The 13,617-nt window shown below is 37.5% G+C and overlaps 1 protein-coding gene across 1 annotated transcript; it reads left to right on the forward strand.

Moving 5' to 3' along the window:
* The first annotated feature begins 769 nt into the window (after window positions 1-769).
* On the forward strand, window positions 770-9,903 carry LOC110969910 (serine/threonine-protein phosphatase 6 catalytic subunit-like). Its single transcript, XM_022220094.2, has 7 exons — window positions 770-1,095; window positions 2,251-2,346; window positions 3,457-3,522; window positions 3,856-3,997; window positions 4,092-4,171; window positions 9,040-9,249; window positions 9,354-9,903. Exons 1-7 carry the CDS (start codon window positions 1,021-1,023, stop codon window positions 9,600-9,602), a joined length of 918 nt encoding a protein of 305 aa, XP_022075786.1. The 5' UTR covers window positions 770-1,020; the 3' UTR covers window positions 9,603-9,903.
* Window positions 9,904-13,617: the final 3,714 nt, after the last annotated feature.

A 13,617-nucleotide genomic window follows, 5' to 3' on the forward strand; every position in this document is an offset into this window, starting at 1 on the left:
GAGTTCGAAACCTCTCAGACAGGTGACAACACTGTCTAATTACTGGGTGGTGTTGGAGTTTGATGACAGGTTCACTTTCCACTAATTTACACACTCAAGATTAATGTGGAATACTAATTGGTAAACTGTCAAAGCGGTTGCATTTATGTACATTCACAGAACTGTACCAATAAAAATGTAAAATCAATAGGCTAAAAGGTGTCAGTCAACAGCTACATACTAGGTTACTGTACAATGAGTCTAACAAATATTTCTTATTGAAGGTTATAATATTCAGTGTTTGTTGACACTGTGCCATATATTCAAATCAGAACTTGTTCACTATAAAGAAGCTGTGGGGAGTGATTTTTTATAACGATTCGTTCAACTCGTTTAACTCAGTGGGTGGCAACCGTGTCAATGCCTGAGCTCTGTGTTTTTCAGTCTGGCTTGCCCTCTGCTGTTATGACCATTATTAAATGATCTTCACAATGATTTGCTGGCGGGTGCACATTTTTATTGTTAAATATACAAGTGGGATAGCTTCATTAAAAAAATCGAATTAACAAATCGGAGAAACAAGCAAATACACATCCACTGGGAAGAACAACTTCTCCGTGTGTATACTGTGGAGGAGACAGTGTCGGTACCAACAGGGGGCACTCTGAACTCTTAACAGACAGCACTCACGGGAACGTTAAGTTGACTGAAATCTATGCTTTTTAAATATCACCTTCAAAATAAAAGTAAAATCTCAGATTTCAGCATCTACTGAACAGCTCCCACAATGAGCATATGTGGTCAAATGCAGAATTCTTTCCTTAGTTAAAACGTCTTTGATTTAATTTTGGTAGTCATCTTTGCTAGGAGACTGTCTCGCCCGTGAAGATGTTTGATTTGGAAGGATTATACAGGTTATGTTTAAGTTCGCTTTAGGACCATGTGCCGAAAGTTGAAAATGAAGGAGCGCTGAAGAGAAGAGGAAGAAGAAAAGGAACCTCCTGGCTTGCTAACTATATTAGCAATCTTCTGCTTTTGATAATGGCGCCTTTAGACCTTGACAAGTACGTTGAAATAGCAAGGCATTGCAAATATCTGCCGGAAAATGATCTAAAGGTGAGTCTAAGCGACTGGCTTTGACCTAAGATACGGTTTATTAACACTAGTGGCTAACTAAAGCTAACGGTTATAATATACGAAGTTTGTTCAACAAGCGTGGCTCCTAACTTCAACACACACCACTCGGAGGCATTGAGAGTTATTATTGTTTTTGTTCATTTTTACTGTTGTAACAGATTATAATTAGCTAATAAACTCGGCGGAAACCGTCTGTGCGACCAGTAAAGTCAAATAGGAAGCGTAACGCTCAGTACTGCTAGCTAGCAGTCTGTAATGGTGGGAAATCTGGAAAACACGGTAGCGCTTTCATTAGTAGAGTGTTAGTAGTTGTACCTTCTGTGACTAAAGGCTATCTGCGTGCAGATTTTATTCAAATGTCTGCCACTTAGTATTACGTAAAGGTTGAATTGTTTAGGGGGGAAATGATTGCGCAATACTGTTGACTGCTGAAACCAGAGCCTGCTGCAAATACCCAGAGGTTACTATGCGTCTGATTTTCATATCATCTGTTTTTTAGAGAAGAGATTTGCACCCCCCCCCCTAAAAACAAAAACAACAAAAAAAAAAACAGCAATAATAAGTGTTGCCCCAATAAATTGGCTTCATATTATTGCAATATTCTTAAGAAACAAATTAAAGCTGGTTCGAGTGAACCAGTTTGAAGTCCTAATATTGTATTACCAGCGTGCTTTTACCAGAACTGGAAATAATATTCAGACCCAGTACTTAACTGAAAGTAACAGTGCAACAATGTAACAAAATAGTCCTGCACGAAAAAGTATACATAAGTGAAAGTATTAGCAGCAAAATTTATTCAAAGTAATAAAGTAAAAGTTGTAGTTTTGTCACTTTGACTGACATAGTGTACACTTTATAGTTGATGCAGAGTCTTTAAAGAAATTGCTAGCCAGATATTTGTAACTGATACACATTTGCTTTAGAAATGAAATTCTTTGTGTCAAAATTGAAAATACTACAAACTGCAACACTTAACTTTCACATATTTTGAAATCAATTTATGTGGGAATAGACTAAAGAAACGGATGGAGTAAAATATTTTCTGAGGAATCTTTCAGTGTTGTGGTTGTTTGATGATGCTTTCCAATTGGATGATTGTGACCACTAATTATTGTCATCCTTTCCTTTTTTTAGAGACTATGTGATTATGTGTGTGATTTGCTGCTGGAAGAATCAAACGTTCAGCCAGTTGCTACTCCAGTTACTGTATGTGGAGATATTCATGGTCAGGTAAGTCTGACTGAATTCATACTGTAATGCCACCAAACATGATAAATAGACCTCAGTGTTTATCAAATGTTAGAGTGTCCTGTTAAAAATAAATAAAGCTTATTGTTGCTTAAATTAATTGGTTAATTATTTGGTTCAAACAATGTCTGTATGTCATTGCATTTATAAATAACTTGAACAACAGTCATTAATTTAATACTGCAAAGCTAAATATTAGGAATTGAGCACACAAGCTCATCTACAAGTCTGCTGAAATAATAAAGACTGTAAAACTAGTCTTGTCTACACCATGGCAAGTTGTAATGTTGGAATGGCTCAGCCATACATGGGGGAACTGGAAACTGATTCTGAAGAAATCTAATGATGCAGAAAGCCCCACCCTGCAAGTTAACAGAATTGTTTTGTTATGTATGAAAACCTTGAAGTCTGAATCTGTGTTCTTGAGACAGTCAAAGGTGAGCCATATTGCTGACTACTTATTTCTCTCCAGCATATAAAAAACACAGTTTGAACGGGCTAGCAAGTTTAAAAAACAACTACTTGATTTTGACTTTAGTGGGTGTTCTTAAAATCACGATATATTTATTATTTATAAAGTTATAAGTGTTCTTTGTCCTACTGTTACTCTGGCTTGGCTTAATTTCTTATTAGTAATTTCAGGCTACATTCTCACAGATAACAATTTATAAATGTATAGTGTTTCTCTCTGTGCAATATAACTGTGCAATACTGATGCTATTTTTGCACTGTGCAATAAATGTGTGCGGATGTGTATGCATGCAAGTGTGTGTATACATAGTCTTACATGTATATATTGAAAATATTTTTTTGCACACTTTTGTTTTTTTTGTTTTTTTACCGGTCTGATAGCAGGTTTTTGCAACGAAATTTCGTTCAAATGTGCACCAGACAGCTAGTATATATTCTATATTCTGCTTGACAATAAAAGTGGCTATTCTATTCTATTCTATTCTATTCTATTCTATTCTATTCTATTCTATTCTATTCATCACATTGCTAACACTGAGCTACCTTTGACCCATTATTGTTTATGTTCTTAAAATAAGTAATAATCAAGAATAATGAGCCATTTTCAATGTTCCTGTCTAGTTTTATGATCTGTGTGAGCTCTTCAGAACTGGAGGCCAGGTTCCAGACACTAATTACATTTTCATGGTAAGCGAAAGCTTTTCTTCTTTATGTACCTCGCAGTTGAGTTAAATGTACAGGAATAGTGCAAAGGCTGCTGCTAACATTGCCAAAACACCCACCAACCAAGTGTTTATGGATTAAGGTCCACTGATTTGTTCATTGCAAATAAATATCAATCTAGTCAGTCCTCTTACGTTGATATTCCACAGCTGATTGTTTATCAGACAAACATTGCTTCTTACACTTGAAAGAAACTGAAGTATTTGTACCCAGGTTGTTCATGTATGAAGATGGACTGTTTTCAGAAGACTGTCTAATCTTTAAGTCTTTCGATATGTCATCTTTTCTTTCCTGTAGGGAGATTTTGTAGACAGAGGATATTATAGTTTGGAGACATTTACACACCTGCTAGCTTTAAAAGCAAAGTGGCCAGATCGCATCACACTTCTACGAGGAAATCACGAAAGCAGACAGATAACACAAGTGTACGGCTTTTATGGTATGTACTTTACCATCACTATTAATGTCTGTAAATGTTTTTTCTCTTTAGCAAGCTCATACCACATCGCCATGTATGTTTTGCTTATTTTCAGATGAGTGTCAGACTAAGTATGGAAACGCAAATGCCTGGCGGTATTGCACAAAAGTGTTTGACATGCTGACTGTGGCAGCTGTAAGTTCATTCATGATTCTTTTACAATGGTTTCATAACATTTTGCCTATTGTGCCTGTCAAAAAGTGACCCTTTGATTGTAGGTATGGGTTCGAATGGATGCATTTTATTTCTTCACAGGCAACTGTTTAGAAATTGTAGAGGTCCAGAGCAGTGTACAGCCATATGCGAAGTCAGCCCAGGAAATGTTACTTCCTTACAGTTTTGACTACTGGAAATCATTCATGCCCATGATAATTATTCGGCAAACACTAATATCTGACTTCTGAATGGATGACAGGTTAAGCTGCACACGAGCACTTTAGCACACTGTTTTAAGTAAACTCAGATTTGCACCATCATTGGATATTGGTCAGTAAACCAGCAGTAACTAGCAAAGACATAGTTCTGCAAAGTAGTGACACTTTTGTTGGATCACAAATATGATGATGACAGTTAGACTTCTTTATTATATATGATTTTATTAATTCCACGAACAGTTGTTTCATCCATTTTACTGTGTACACTTTGAAGGAGATAGTGCCGGGAAAAGGCAAAACTCTTGTTGTCAACTAAAGTACCATTCCTCTGTTACTGACTCAGTATGAGAACCCTTTGATGAATGTTTCACTTGAACAATTAATTTACAACAATGTAAGCCATAAAATAAATTAATAAAATATGCCTGCCTGCTTTCGGAAATGATTGGTTCCAGTAGAAAGAATAGTAGTAGGAAATATTAGTTCTTCAGCTTAAATATTCAAAATCATAGGTATGATCCTTAAACTGTGTCCTGAAGACAGATCCTATGACACTTAAATGGGAACTTTGTTTTTTTTCAACCTGGGGTCTGTTTTCATATGTCATTTCATACATGTGAGTGATGGAGAAATGAATTTTTGACATAGCTCCAGTATTTAGCCAGGCAGGCAGCTTAGCAGCTCAGCTAGCGAAAAGTATGGGGCAACTTGCCCCCCCCCCCCCCCGTCAAAGTCTGCCCCAACGTGCTTTTTTTCCCCACACTGACCGGCTCGGATAGTCTCAACGAGTGTCCCACAACATACTAGAGATGAGAAGTGAACGAAAACCTCCACATTACTTGGCGATCGCTATTTGTTGTGGTCTGTATCCAAATCTCGTTCTGAAATCGCGCGAGGTATCGCGGGGAGGCAAGTTGCCCCATACTTTTCGCTAGCTGAGCTGCGAAGCTGCCTGCCTGACTAAATACTGGAGCTATGTTGAAAATTCATTTCTCCATTACTCACATGCATGAAATGACATATGAAAACAGACCCCAGGTTGAAAAAAAACGAAGTTCCCCTTTAAGTGGAGATATTTGATGAAGTAGTTACAGTAATTTGATAATCTGCAACTGGAGAAACTTTAAGATAGTGCTGTGGAGTTAAGCTTGTACTATCTCACGTACACTAGTTGTTGTGTTGTATCACTTCGTATGGTAGCAGTATTGTAGATTTTCTCTGTGTGTGACAAAGAACAAAGCATACACACGCGGACAAAATTGTTGGTACCCCTCACTTAAAGAAGGAAAAACCCACAATTCTCACTGAAATCACTTGAAACTCACAAAAATAACAATAAATAAAAATTTATTGAAAATTAAATAATCAAAATCAGCCATCACTTTTGAATTGTTGATTAACATAATTATTTAAAAAAACAAACTAATGAAATAGGGCTGGACAAAAATGATGGTACCCATAACTTAATATTTTGTTGCACAACCTTTTGAGGCAATCACTGCAATTAAACGATTTCTGTATTTGTCAATGAGCGTTCTGCAGCTGTCAACAGGTATTTTGGCCCACTCCTCATGAGCAAACAGCTCCAGTTGTCTCAGGTTTGATGGGTGTCTTCTCCAAATGGCATGTTTCAGCTCCTTCCACATATGTTCAATGGGATTCAGATCTGGGCTCATAGAAGGCCACTTTAGAATAGTCCAACGCTTTTCTCTCAGCCATTCTTGGGTGTTTTTGGCTGTGTGTTTTGGATCGTTGTCCTGTTGGAAGACCCATGACCTGCGACTGAGACCAAGCTTTCTGACACTTGGCAGCACATTTCTCTCCAGAATGCCTTGATAGTCTTCAGATTTCATCGTACCTTGCACACTTTCAAGACACCCTGTGCCAGATGCAGCAAAGCAGCCCCAAAACATTACTGAGCCTCCTCCATGTTTCACCGTAGGGACAGTGTTCTTTTCTTCGTATGCTTGGTTTTTGAGTCTATGAACATAGAGTTGATGTGCCTTACCAAAAAGCTCCAGTTTGGTCTCATCTGTCCAAAGGACATTCTCCCAGAAGCTTTGTGGCTTGTCAACATGCATTTTTGCAAATTCCAGTCTCGCTTTTTTATGAGTTTTTTTCAGCAGTGGTGTCCTCCTTGGTCGTCTCCCATGAAGTCCACTTTGGCTCAAACGACGACGAATGGTGCGATCTGACACTGATGTACCTTGGCCTTGGAGTTCACCTTTAATTTCTTTGGAGGTTGCTCTGGGCTCTTTGGATACAATTCCAACGATCCGTCTCTTCAATTTGTCATCAATTTTCCTCTTGCGGCCACGTCCAGGGAGGTTGGCTACTGTCCCGTGGGTCTTGAACTTCTGAATAATATGAGCCACTGTTGTCACAGGAACTTCAAGCTGTTTAGAGATGGTCTTATAGCCTTTACCTTTAAGATGTTTGTCTATAATTTTTTTTCGGATGTCCTGGGACAATTCTCTCCTTCGCTTTCTGTTGTCCATGTTCAGTGTGGTACACACCTTTTCACCAAACAGCAGGGTGACTACTTGTCTCCCTTTAAATAGGCAGACTGACTGATTATGAGTTTGGAAACACCTGTGATGTCAATTAAATGACACACCTGAGTTAATCATGTCACTCTGGTCAAATAGTTTTCAATCTTTTATAGAGGTACCATCATTTTTGTCCAGGCCTGTTTCATTAGTTTGTTTTTTTAAATAATTATGTTAATCAACAATTCAAAAGTAATGGCTGTTTTTGATTATTTAATTTTCAATAAATTTTTATTTATTGTTACTTTTGTGAGTTTCAAGTGATTTCAGTGAGAATTGTGGGTTTTTCCTTCTTTAACTGAGGGGTACCAACAATTTTGTCCACGTGTGTATAAACAAAGCACATCTTGTCAGTGTAGCAGCATTAGTAGCAGAACTGTTTACAATTTCAAGTGATTAAGCCTTGCTTGTCTATAGCATGGCTATATTCCCACAGTAATTCAGTTGCTGGTAATTTGAGAATTTGTTATTTACAAGGGCAGTCTCTGCTATGCTGCAGTTCCTACGGTAATGTACAGTATGCAGTTATACAGTCTGGACCTTTATGTGAGTGGAGATCTGAGCAGAGCAGTTTAAAAATTTTGTAATCTGATGTACTGTAGTAGTTGAATCATTTATATGATAATTGAGACCACATGACATTGAGATAATTTGTCAGATCAAGTAATCATAGAGTCCCCTTTAAACGATTGTCTTTGGTTGTCAGTTCATATGATGGGACAGTAAAAGAGTGAGCCAGGCAGATGTGAAAACAGCTCCACTGTAAAAATATTTTCGGCAAAATGATCAAAACCTGTAGAAACAAGAATGGCATCAACAGAAGTGCCTCTAATACGATTCATGTTCATTCATAAAATTAAAAATACTGTGAATGATGAAAAAATCATGTAAAGCGTTATATGCAGTTTTTTTCTTCAAACAAAAAAATCCTGTGACACTATGTTGAAGGTCAATTTCCTCATCTGCTCCCCAGTGGCCTAAATCAATAAATGCTGCTTTAGGTAGGCAGTAGCATTAAGAACAGTTATACACAATTGTACACTGACAGTCATTAAAAACTTTGAGACCGTATTTTTCAAAATAATTTTTATTTTGAAGCCCGAAACTGGATTTTCTTCATATGAATCATTTGTTTAGCATATTGGCATACACAAACAAAAATCTAAAGTTTCAAGAATGATTTCAAAATAAAGAATTTCACAAAAGAAAACTGCACTTGCCAAACACAAAGTCACAACAGTCAATACCGAGTATGGCCTCCATTTGCTTCAATGCAGGCAGCAATCCGTCGGCACATGCTTTGGACCAGGCTTCTGATTGTGGGTTGGGAACAGCCCATACGCCTGGCTACATCACTGTAGCTCAAACCGGCCTCCACCATACCCAGTGCCCGGAGACGTTGTTCATGTGATAGACGCGGCATGATGCTGTTCACTGGACTAACACTGGTGGCCTTTTTGGGCCTTTATATAGGCCTTCAAAACCCATTCTCAAATTGTGCAGATACTCACTGAGTATTGCTTGGTGTGTATTTGGTTCACTTTTGCAAAGTGACCAACCCATGTGCAATGAATCATGACAAAATGACAACTCATCATTATCTCAACTACCAGGGCACTAGATCATCAGTAAATCTACAATGAATAATTACAACCCCCCTACAAGTAGAATTCTGCGTACATTTCTACCTCAAAGTTTCTATTGACTGTCAGTATACATGTTCCAGGGTTTAGATAGGTGGCATGTATGCAGATAGATGACAGCAACAGATTGGCCAGTCCATTATTGCTACCTCATCTTATGAGCAAATTGAAACAAAATTTAGTAGACTTTTTCATTTTTTTTAAAAGGTTGTTTTAACAGTCACGTTTTTTGTGGTTATGAAATCAACAGACTGCAGTCTGTTCATTGTTTGACTGCAACTATGTTGTTCCTCTTCAAAGTCAGCTGGTATAGTGAAACAGTTGACAGGAGGTGTACAAGCTTCCACTTGAAGTGGTATCAGTGTAACATGACTTGTCCAGTTCAGTTTTCTGAATTAGATGTTTTTCTAATGATGTCTCTCAAACTGTATTCCCAGTTGATAGATGAGCAGGTGCTATGTGTCCATGGTGGTCTTTCACCTGATATCAAGACTTTGGACCAGATCCGAACCATTGAACGCAACCAGGAGATTCCCCACAAGGGGGCCTTCTGTGACCTTGTGTGGTCAGACCCAGAGGATGTGGACACCTGGGCTATCAGTCCACGTGGTGCCGGCTGGCTGTTTGGCTCCAAGGTCACCAATGAGGTACACTGAGTCACTAACATTTGCAATCTAATTAGTAGAAAATGGGGGGAGAACCTAAACATTACTTGCAGATATGAAAGTATATGTCATATTTCTTGTTTTAGTTTGTTCACATCAACAACTTGAAGCTCATCTGCCGTGCACACCAGCTGGTTCACGAAGGCTACAAGTTCATGTTTGACGAGAAGCTGGTAACTGTGTGGTCAGCACCCAACTATTGCTACCGCTGTGGGAACATCGCCTCAATCATGGTCTTCAAGGATGTCAACAGAAGGGAGCCTAAGCTGTTCCGCGCTGTCCCCGACTCGGAGCGTGTGATACCTCCCCGAACAACCACACCATACTTCCTCTAATGACAGGAGACAGTTTTCTCTCTGCTCCAACTTTTGGAGATCTCGACTTTCAAAACTTATTTATATGCAACATATTTTAAGAAATTTACTGTAGTAAGAGCTCTTTCAGGTTCTGAAGCAAGGCTGCAGTTTGTTTTCACCACTCTCACTTCGTTCTGTCATGAAGGAGAAAAACTTCTTTTCTCCAATAAGAAAATCATACTTTTAATCTTCTTTACATTTTAAATGGGATGATGCCTGATTTTGATGTTATGTATCCCAGTGAAGCAAATAAACATTTAAAATGAATAGTAAATACTAATCATGCATATTAAGTTGTATCTATGTACTGTCAAGTCAAATCACTTTTAGTTATATTTAGACAAAACTGCATGTTTTCCAGGTAAGAATGGGACTAAGAAAAACAAGGGAATACAAACATGATAACCAAGGTAAAACTGAGATAATGATTAACAAAAGGAATAATACTTGCCAATGTTTTAATAGAAGCTACATGAAGTAAAAAGGTGAAAATGTAATTTGAGACAGCAGATAAAAATAAAAGATAAGAGGACTGTAAAATGTAAAGACGACTTAGCAAAGATTAAGGATCAAACGGAATGAACTAAAAGCACAAGCAAAGAGGTGGGTCTTAGAAGTGATTTAAAATTGTCAGTGATGAGGCAGGACTTTGTGGGATGGAAAACTTTCAGAATCTGGGGGCAGCAACAGAAAAGGCCCAGTGTCCTATGGAGTGGGTTGAGTGTCCTGTGGGCTGAATCTGGAATTCACACATCAGCGAGGGACTGTGTTACCAATCTACCAAGAGCTTTAAAAACATACGGTAGTAAAATTTTTATATCCATTGTATATTCCCCTGGTAACCAATGTGAGTTGGAACAGGAGAGATGTGATATATGAGCTTGTCATTGCCTTTTCAGAGACTACATGTTGGCCTCTTACCATGAATATTTCTTAAATTAAAAAGTAATAATAAGCTCAGATCCACTGTATACACAGCCATTGAGCCCATTCTGCCTTAAGTGGCTGGTTTCACTTTTCAGCCTCATTTTTAGATTTTCTTTTCTATTTTTTTCATTTTAAAATAACTTGTGACACTGCACACACTATTGTAATTGTTATTTTTAAGTTAAACATCCACAACTGTCTGTCTTAAACTGGCTTTTAATTCAGCATATTCTCATCACTGAAGTGTCAAGTTTTACTGCAGTAGTGACATTTATTAGAAATATCATTTGTTTATAAAATGAACTTTGCTAGTGCAGGTGCATTTTCGATAGAAACACAGTGCCATAGTTGTATTTGTAGCAGAGAGCAGTTCTATTCGTTTCCTGTTTTGTAATTGAATAAAACATGATTCATTAAGTCATGTGAATAGTAGTCACTTGAACTGCAAACAGATTATGTTAGTAAATGAATGTAGTCATAACCACAGACCATACAGTGAGATTGCTCCAACATAGCTACAATGGGTGTGCAGTGTGTTAGGATGATTGTGGGGGCCATAGTAATTCTTCTTTTCCAACCTGTGCACCTGATGGTTTTACCTGGATCTGGTGAAGATGAGCTGATGGAGATGCATGACATATTGGAAAAAAAACATCTAACGTGAAACACACGCTACACTTATTAAATACAAATACTCCCATAGCTAAAAATTATACTGATTCTTTGAATATTTGAGAATGAGGTAAAATTGCTCAATCCTTGATTACAAATTCAAGTAAAACAGAAGTATAATTTAAAATTAATCTACTGACCCCTTGAAGACTTCACTGAACTAAACAGGGTAGGTGTCTAATAGTCTTAGACCTGAAGATACTTCTGTTTTGAATATGATACCAAACAAAAAAAGAGCAGTTGAACAACTTAAAAAATGTCCATTAAGTTCAGAAAATTTATGTTTACTTACTCCCCTTTCCTTCAGTGTCAGCAGCGGTTGAGCTGCATGGACTCCAGCTGATAAAGCATTCTATTCAAGCACGATGCAACAATGTTCTTTTCATGTCAGGAGTGTTTGTCTTTCTCTGTAAGCATCCTGTAAATGCTCTGTGGGGTTGAGGTCTGGTGACTGTGGAGTAAAGTCCATGGCACGTAGCACTGCTTGGTCTCCTGATCTTCTGTTTTTTCAGCCAAGAAAAGATAAGTTGTAGCAGCTGCTCTACCTCACTGATGTCTGAGTGGGGGGAATCTGCCTTGCGTAGTTGCATCCGCGGGGAAGGCGTGGCTTGAACCAAGTCAGACTGTACATTAAGACAGTTTGCTGTTTCAGATATATTCTCTCAAGGCTTGGCACAACCCTGTCTGATTTATTGTGGGTGGGCCTCTGGGTGGTTGGGTTCTGCCAGATAGTGATTTGTTCTGCCTTGCCCGGTGCCCTGTTGTTTATGGCTGGCCTGCAGTGGATCTTTTGTGGGGTGTAGAACTGGACACACTCTGTTGACTATTGTTCATCTTCAGAAAACGTCCAGACATGGAGCTGGTCCAGGTAGATATGGTCATACAGGTGTTCATATATCAGAGTGGGGTGTTGGAGATGATCATCCTGTTTATATTGTAGATCTAGTCCATTGGAAGTGTGGCAGCCCTTGGAAACTCCCTGTGTGCTGTCTGAGGCCCTTGGATGGGAACCTCTGCCACATTCTCTGCCTTTGTGGTGCAACATATTTGTGTCGTCGTGGATGATAATGATGTCAGGATCACCCAGGTGGGCATGACAGAGAAGCTGTTAGCATGATGACCAGTGAGACTCTCCTTTTAATGGTATCGTTCTGTGGCTTCTATCCTCAGCAACTTCCCCTTTAGATTGATAAGCAGTTTGTCTCTCAGCTCTGTCTCTTTCTTCATTTAGCATTCATTCTGAGAGTTTCACTTGTTCTATAAATTTTTTTCTTTCAACTGTCCAACAGCAGTATTGTTTGTGTGTGTGTGTGTGTGTGTGTGTGTGTGTGTTTTTTTTTACATGGTTAGAGTTTATCCTTTAGTGGTTGGATTGTGTCCGACTCCAAATGTTGTTATTGCAGGATTAGTAATGCTTTAATCTAAAACATGGACAAACAGATCCATTGTTTCCATATAAAAACTGTTGTAAAAATGCATCTATGATGAAACAACTGTAGAGAAATGGTTCTGTAAAGACATTTTGCCAGAATAGTCTCAGTTACTTTATTTGTGTAGCACCTTTAAAAATTGTACAAAGTGCTTTGCAGTGAAACAAATGTCGTATTAGAAAGCAAATTCAGCAAATGAATAAGATTGCAAACATGCAACTAAACCAAGATACAATAGGTAAGTCAATTCAAGACACCATTTTTTATAGCATATCCAAGACAAAATCTGCTGTTCGAGTGTCTTTCAGTAAAAGGGATTTTGAATGGCATTACAAAAGTAACCAAGCAGGACTAAACATTACAGTTAAGTCATTTCATGTGTGATACCAGAAGACTTTACATATTAGACTAAATCCTACAAAAATTACAGAAAATATGACTGTGACTAATAATAATGATGATAATTGTTGCTGTCATTATTATTACTATTATTACAACAACAAAAATAATAACAGTATCAGGTAATAACTATATGTTATTTCACAATTATTAAAAAATACTTCAATAATTCAATAATACAATAATAACGATTATTTATCATATTACATATGGTATAATACTCATTATGATAACATGCTATGACATGTAAACATAGGATAATTACTATTATCATAATACCTTTAGTTATATATTCAAGCAATATAATTTGTATACATGATTGTATATTTATGGTAAATTATCATTAGTATAAATAATAATAATGGCAGTCTTTATTTATTCTCTTGTGCTGTTTATGTCATTCAGTGTATGTTATAGAAAAATGTATACAGATATGTAAATAAATAAAAATAAATCAATAAATAATAATACCTGTCTTTGTTTTATAGTATTGTACTGATTATGTTATTTACAATGTTAAAAAAACAAGCTTTGGTGGCTTTTATTCTGAAAAGGTTGACCCGGCA

Source organism: Acanthochromis polyacanthus, chromosome 18 (genome assembly GCF_021347895.1).
Source record: "Acanthochromis polyacanthus isolate Apoly-LR-REF ecotype Palm Island chromosome 18, KAUST_Apoly_ChrSc, whole genome shotgun sequence".
In the NCBI taxonomy this organism is placed as follows: Eukaryota; Metazoa; Chordata; class Actinopteri; family Pomacentridae; genus Acanthochromis; species Acanthochromis polyacanthus.